Below are 8,198 nucleotides of genomic sequence, written 5' to 3'. Positions count from 1 at the left end.
ACTAACCAATGACCAGCCAAGGACCAGCCAAGGATCAGCCAAGGACCAGCCAAGGATCAGCCAATGACCAGCCAAGGACAAGCCAAGGACTAGCCAAGGACTAGCCAATGACCAGCCAAGGACCAGCCAAGGATCAGCCAAGGACTAGCCAATGACCAGCCAAGGACTAGCCAAGGACTAGCCAATGACCAGCCAATGACTAGCCAATGACCAGCCAATGACTAACCAAGGACCAGCCAATGACCAGCCAAGGACCAGCCAAGGACTAATCAAGGAAAGTGGGGGAATTTTGAACGGCTATTACTGTAAATACATGAGTTGAAATAGTTTTTGATTCCTTTCTTTAAAGGAACATTGATGTAAATTGTGCAGCAGCTTATGTAAGTGGCGTTATTTCTGAGACTGGAAGCAGCTCTTCTGTTCTCTGATCAGTTCAATCAGCCTTTCAAAGCTGAAGACTGGAGCAACTTTAAGACGAGTCAAACTTCCAGCTCCTTTCGTTTCATTGGGAACCACTTTAGTTGCAAATCTTCACATTATTTTGTTTTTTTGTATTTATTAGTTCCAAAACAGCATGACTTCATTTAATTACAATTATATTATATAAGGTTATATGTTAATTATATCTGTTCGACAGTTTGAGATAAAGGCTTAAATTCACGCTGGGTCAGAAGTATACATATAAGCTTGTGACAACCTAAAAACTGTAAACTGTTTTAGTCCAGTTAGAGGCAGCTACGAATCCCCCCCCGACCAACGGACACCCGCAGTACAGAGGCCTGCTTAGACGTGGTTAGACGGTGCAGTGGTAGAGCGCATGACCCATGTCGCAGGTTTGAGTCCTGTTTTCCTATCTGCTAACTTTTAAAATAGCAAAAATAAAGTCCACTAGAGCCTAAAATAACATAAAATAAAATAAAATACCAGCAGTAGCCACATTTCTGACATGTAGCACATTTTATACAAATGAGGCTAATTCTTTGCAGAATTTCTTAAATCTAAAAATATACAGAAGTAGTTTTTTCCTCTGATAAAGTAGATTTAAATGATTTTAGTGAAGCATATCCTTTTATTAAAAATATAAAGTTGAACAGAATACCAAATGATGTATATGGGGATACTTAGACCACCTTGGATGAATGTGTGAAGCTGATGATGTTCCGGCATGTGATGGCTGCTGTCTCTGTCCAGGGTGCTGAATGTTAGTCACTCCTCGGTTTCCCCTGTTAACCTTTCTGTCTCATGGGTTGTATGATCGCCTCATGATGATGTTTGTCTTGGAGTCCTGAATGTGGAGACCGCAGCCTGACCCCCGGACTCCTGAGACCTTTGGGTTTAACAATGCCTCACAGGGCAACCAGTGATGCCGCCTCGTCTGTAGACAGCCGTTCTGTTGTACCACCAGCCTCCTGCGCCGCCAGCATGGCTGCATCACGAGGTTGATCCTCTGGAAGTTTTCTTTCAGTTTGAATGTTTTTTCCCGCACCACATTTTCCTTAAACTTTAAAAAATGAGCCTGGTGTTGATCTGGAACATCTCTGTGGGGCTCCTACTCTATGCTACAGTGGGGGGGCTTAGATGTCTTTCTACAGTTTTTAGGCCACTAAGCCTTCAGCTAAAACTTCTAGCATCCAAGATAATGAACTCTAACTTCAGTGTGAATAAAAAACTCCTGCTACTACCTAAATAATTTAGCGCAGAGGCCTTTAATCGGGGGGTCTGCAGTGGGCTGTACTGCTATTAATACCATTGATACTAACCTCCCAGATCTCCAAAGGGGACATTGAAGAGGGGCTTCCTGCTCCATCTCCTCACCAATGTTCAGTTCCTGGATTTAAAGACGTAGCAGACCCCTAGTTTAGTAGAACCCTGAACAGAAAGTCCAGATTAGATCTGGGCAGATTCAGGAGGGTCCGGTTTATCTAAGCTTCAGGAGGATGTTCGCTCTTCAGAACCACAGAGACCTTCTAACTGTTTTAGCTCTGACCTAAAGGTCTAAGGAAGGACAGTTTGGATTCGGTTCTGCAGCACATTCCAGCCTGTTAAGCAGCAACAGTTACTACTGTAACTACTTTTAATCACCATCACTGGAAAAGTCGCTGCAGCGAATCTGTCGTTTAAATATGGAAACAACCGTTGTAACAAACTGCAGCGCTGGTGAATGTGAAGCTGCTTTTTTCTCCACTCAGTGGAAATTTCCCTCAATTAATTCGCTGTAAAATTCATTATTGGATCGTGTCATGAAATTAAATCTTTTCCTGTGTGTTTTAAAATGTTAAGGCTGCTGTTCGCAGAGCTGTGGTGCTGAAAAAAAGGCAACCTGCTGCTGCTCTCTTGTTATTTAAGTTATGGATTAAGAATATTTCTGACTTAAAGTCATGTTATAGGTGATTTATTGATTAAAATCTTACATTAACAAAGAAGGTCATTTCATTTTCTCCACATAACGACCATACATGCCGTTTGTGCTCAGTGCTGTTGCAGCTTCATCTCTCCTTTTGGATCTGCTAAACTGAGCTCAGCGGAAGCAACATCAAATCTTATCTTTGATCTGTGTCTGTTTTCAGAAGCTCACCTCATTGATCCGAAGCACAAGGAAAAGTTCATCATACATCTAACAGGTATGAACCTCATCACAGCTCGGTTATACGTCACGGCCTTTGACATTATGTGCTAAAACAGCACACTTCAATCCACCAATCAATTAATTTCTTTATTTACAACTTACAATTTTTTCTTCTGTGCCCTTCTGCCATAACATCCAGGGGGGACCGAATCCAAAATAACACTTATTATTGTTTTGAGAGCAGGCTGCACAGGAATTTTCCGACAGCCATCGAGTATTTTCTTGCTGGCTCTATTTGGCGAATGCAATATTCCAAATTTGTTGAGCTTTTCCGCCATATTTAATGTACGGCGTCTCATCTTTGAGTTCGACCATTGAGCGAGCCTGCGTTCAATCTCACCCAGAATACGACTCAGCTCACCGTCCTGCCCGTTCACAGACTTTGTGAGCTCATCAACCAATGCCAGCAGCCTGATCATCGCCCCAATTCCCGCCGACATCCTCTGTAATTGTAGATACATCAGGTATATCCTCCAAATCCAAACAGGAGAAATCTGAGTATCATTAATCCAAACATCTTCCACATCCTCTTCTGACAACATTTTAAAAACACACCATCCTCCAAGCCTTCCAGGACTCCATGGTGTATCCCACCAAGTATGTCCCGGTAGGACGGGACGGGTCCCCTTTTCCCCCGTTTCCAGTTGAGAAAAGTTGATCAATTGCATTGAGAGACCAGCTGACCAGATCCATTGTTGGAATCCTGGGTGATACGAAGAGAGAGCTCAGAAAAGACAAGACACAGCAAAGCAGGGACAGATCAGGGAGTTACAGAGCAGCAGGAAAATGGAACCGCCTCCTTCAAAAGTCAGAACAGAAGGATCGGACGAGATAAACACTGTAGCGAAATTTAAAGCTGAATCATTTTCTTTTTAATAGCTGAATGTAAACCACATTCTATTTGTCAGTTAGTGGTCAGCTGACCCCTGTTGTCCAATCAGACGTTTGTGTCTTCAGTCCATTTCTATCACTGACTCCTTTTTCAGTTACTAGAGCAGGAAGTTCTTTACTGTTAATGTGGGAAACCTAGAACCAATATAACCAACTGCAACATATTCTCGTCATCAGTTCGTATGAAATCATACGGAAAGTTATGCACAGTATTTCGTATGTTTTGGATATTTTTCCTCGAAAAAACATATCAGTGCGCATGCGCAGACAGACGAAAAAAGCAGATCCGCGGACGGACGTAAAACTGGGAAAAACAGTCCAATATTTACTTCTTCATGTCTCTAAATACGTTTCTTCCTGTTTTGTATCTTAGGGTCAGGGTTAATTGTATGTTAAATTCTATGTTATTGAATGGTGCGTATATCTTGTCTCGAGGCAAGACGTAAAAATACGACGAAATAAGACGAAAAAAACGTCTAAAACGTACGAAATTACGGTGCATAATTTTTCGTACGATTTCATACGAACTCATAATGAGAATACACTGACCAGTGATAATCCTGTTTCTGTTACTAAACCTAAATATTTTTCTTTCAGTGAAGTTGGTTCAATATTCTAACATAACCTTCTTCTTAGTTATTTCTTGTATCTAAATACAATAATTTACTTTTAATGTCCAAACTTTGGTGTTTTAGTCCATTAAGTAATAAATCATCACTTGAGTCTAATGCCAACAATTATTAATAATAATCCTGACCAAAAAATTATTTCCTAACCAAGTGGAATATTTCTTATACCTTCTTAAAACAACCAAAAGTATCAATTACCAGAATAATCAATGTTTTTCTATTGCTTAGCCTAATGTTCAACACTTTTAATTAAACATCATCAATATCTCTAAAGGCTGAAACTTGTTAATGAACTAACTTTCAAACAGGTCCTAAAGTTAGTTTTTTAATGCTGAAAAATCAACAGGTAAATATTAAAAGCAATTAACATCCATTAAAGGCCTAAAAAAAATAAATCATAGAAATTTCCTGTAGAATCATTTTAATCAGTCGCCTAAAGTCTGAAAGGTTTAGTCCGTGAGGCAGACACCCTGTCTACTTTTAAGGCTAGGCTTAAAACTTTCCTTTTTGATAAAGCTTCTAGTTAGAGTGGCTCAGGTTATCCTGATCTATCTCTATAGTTCTGCTGCTATAGGCTTAGACTGCTGGAGGACATAGGGACCCCTTTTTCCTTTTTCTATGTCTGCTTCTGTCTGTTTGAATCAATCTGACTGGATGATCTGGTGAACTGGAAAGTGACCTGAGATGACATGATGTGAATTGGCGCCATAGAAATAAACTAAATAGAAATGTGTAGCAGGATTGTAGAAAACCAGATTGTTGTGGTTTACAGTCACAGTGTTTAAAGGATTTATGGCTTCCGCAGGAAGCAAAGCTTGACTGATGGGAGCCTTTTCATGCCCTCAGGTCCTCTCTACTTCAAGCCACAGTGCCGGAAGCTGTTCCACCGCCTGTACAACACCACCAGGGACTGCACTGTACCCGCCTGTGAGTAACAACACTGCCCCGAGTTAAAAGTTCACTCCTTCTGTCCTAATAATGACGTCTAAAGCTGCAGGATATTCAATCCATCTGCGTTTGTTTAACAAAGATATCCAGACTTTTCTAAGACAGCTGCGTCTCAATTTATGTAGAAATCCAACTTATTTTAAGCCCCATACTAAGGTTAAGCAATGTTAATAGTTTAGGCCTGGAATGTTAGAAAATCACAGCAGATAACCTGATCTCTCCTTTCCAGAAACCCTGAACCATTAAACCACTTATGTTTCAAGCACCATTCATAATGTCCCCGTTCTGCAAAAGATTACATCTACCATTCAGACTAAATCTTGGCTGCTTGCTAAGTATTTGCTAGTGAGTAATGCAACTGCAGGATTTGAAGATAAGGAACAAGATAAGGCATGCTCTAACAAACAGTCACACCGTGGTACACAGCCGCCATTCTTATGGTTTCAAATCATGCATGGAGTTTGATGTTTGTCTTGGACCGAGAGGCGGGCAGATGAAGATATGCGTTCAACGTTTGCTCTCAGATGTGCACATCTCTCGGAGAGGACGGCATTAGCATTTACGCCTCACATCCTGCTGATAGGCTGCAGTTTAAATGCTTGTTTCCAGAAATGCTTCACCTGTTAAATTAGCAGGTTTTTCCATCTAGAAACGCAGAAACTAGATGCTTTACTGAAGGTTCCATAGTTCATCCTGCAGCTCCTTCATCTGCTTTGCTCCCACTTTACAATGACCGTCCCATTGGCTAATAAATAGTTTATATGTTGGTTATAAATCATTTTTTCAAATACTTTGTAGTAAGTTTTTACTATGCATGAATTAAAGGGCGACAATAGACTGAAAATAGACCTATTTCTATGCAAATACTGACCTTAATCTGTTCAGGTGTGTATTTAATGCACAATAAACTCCTATAATTGAGTTTTTAAGTGTTTATAGATTCAATAATAACATATTTATATATGCTATTATTTATTAATGTTAATAATTATAAGATTATATATATATAAAGTAATCAACAATTATAATAATAATAATCATTTATTTATTAATATAAATAATAATGCATTTAATAATTCATATATAATAAATTATAATATGAATAAAATATTTTTATAAGTGTAATAAAATAGATAAATATTATGTAATTTATATAAATAAATATAATAATAATAAATTATTATTATTGATTTATTATAATTATTTATATATTTTATTTAATGAATAATAATTAAATATAATATCATATAATTATTTATTAGAATTATTTTATATTATATTAATTATGAAAGCAGTGCTAAGATTTTTATATTTTGGCCTTTAATCCAAACATGGAGTCCTAAATATGGCGACGATTAAATACATATATTCCAAATTTTTCCAAAATGTGTTTAATGTTACATGAAAAAGAAAACAATCTACATCTAAACTTTGAGACATATATTCAATAGAAACCGCAATCACCATGTCTCCCATTAAGTCCAACAAAGCAACACAAATGAGGCTCAGTTAAAACACAACAAATTGCATCTAATGACTGAAACTTGATTTGTTTTTTATTCTGTACATTTCTGGATTTTTCTGCATCATTGAAAAGATGATTCTAACTCTGAGCAGCAGATGGCCGCTCACACTGAGCCTGGTTCTGCTGGAGGTTTCTTCCTGTTCAAAGGGAGTTTTTCCTCTCCACTGTCGCTACAAGCATGCTTAGTGTGAGGGATTGCTGAAGAGTCAATGAGTCGATGCAATCAGCTGGTTTTCCTTAGATAGAAAACTTTGAATCAATCTGACTGGATGATCTGGTGAACTGGAAAGTGACCTGAGATGACATGATGTGAATTGGAGCTATAGAAATACACTGAATAGAATTAAATAAATGATCTAAGGTGCTAAAGCAACAGATATTCCACATGCGATGCTCGTCGTGTTTTTGGAATGCATTAAATATTTGACCAAACCTAAAATTGCACAACTGTGCAGCTAAACTGGTCTCTCTCTCTAAGGTGAAAGTTACAGGAGCTGGGAAGGTTCAAACTTGTCCAGCTGTTGTTTACACAACGGCGACGGTTTATTGGCTGATGCCTGTCAGACAACAGCAGCGGGAAACTGTTTACCTAACTCCAGCTTTCTTAACCTCACCACAAGCTGCTGTTGTCATTGTGCATCAGCCGATGGGACTTAATGTGGCGTGCAGATAATGTCTAAACAGAAGAGAGCTGACAGTGCGGCCTGATTTACAGCCTAACCAGGGATTTACGCTCCTTTCGTTCAGTCATGTGGATCCCGCATATCGTCTATGTGCTGCTGAGGCCACTTCTTTTTCTAAAGTTGTGATTTTTGCAAGAGAAAATATTTCTAAAGAATATTTTCTTGTTTGTTTTGAGGAATTTGCACAGACACATATAATCCGTGCAATATTTACTCTTCTGGAATACAATGCATACCCCAACTTTTTAGCATGTAATTAATCATGTAAAAATATAAAACTTTGGCACACCTGCAGACCCAATGTAGGCAAGGATGGTAACCCTGGAGGAACTGCTGAGATCCACAGCTCAGATGCCAGAACCGGACCTCAGGATCTGTCTCCATAAATCCCACCTTTAGAGGAGAGAAAAGAAGCAGCCATTGTTGACTAAAGATGGATGGATGCAGTTAGAGAGCTCAGACTGAGGTGGAAGTTCTCCTTCAGACTGATTTCTTGGAACGGCCTAGTCAAAGTCCAGACCTCAATCCACCTCTGCTCTGCAGCAATCTGACTTGGATTGAGAATTTACTGCAGCAAAAGCAGGATTTTATAAAGCATTGACTGAATGCATGCCACTCTGTTTAGATTCTCTTTCTGCAGGTGTGTGCAGGTTAACTAAATCAAATTATTTCCGACTTCAATGTTTAACATTAAATGTAAAAACAGTCTCATTGAAATTGCCGCTTTTTGAAAACTGAATTTTAAACACAGGGAATCTTTATTTGCCTGCAAAAAAAAAATGTATTCGCCTGTTCAAAACTTGCCTGCTAATCCAACTGTTTTTAATATTGTTTTTTTGTTTCTGCATTTTTTATTCTTTCCTACTTGCTTTGATTCTGTTTTATCTTCCTGTATT

At 38.7% G+C, this 8,198-nt stretch overlaps 1 protein-coding gene across 2 annotated transcripts in view; it reads left to right on the top strand.

Annotated features, from left to right (window-relative positions):
* LOC107097541 (protein FAM150B-like) overlaps positions 1-8,198 on the top strand; it is a 16,819-nt gene that overhangs the window by 4,461 nt on the left and 4,160 nt on the right. The window contains exons 3-4 of one of the 2 annotated variants that reach the window (XM_015394713.1): positions 2,571-2,621; positions 4,993-5,073. In XM_015394713.1, the coding sequence (XP_015250199.1) occupies positions 2,571-2,621; positions 4,993-5,073 (132 nt within the window). Of the gene's footprint in view, positions 1-2,567; positions 2,622-4,992; positions 5,074-8,198 lie in introns of both variants that reach the window. The other variant, XM_015394712.1, reaches the window with a different exon arrangement.

This window comes from Cyprinodon variegatus, unplaced genomic scaffold, assembly GCF_000732505.1.
Source record: "Cyprinodon variegatus isolate N-32 unplaced genomic scaffold, C_variegatus-1.0 Scaffold705, whole genome shotgun sequence".
Taxonomy (NCBI): Eukaryota; Metazoa; Chordata; class Actinopteri; order Cyprinodontiformes; family Cyprinodontidae; genus Cyprinodon; species Cyprinodon variegatus.
Note: the sequence above shows the minus strand (reverse complement) of the source record. Positions and strands in the feature narration are given on the sequence as shown.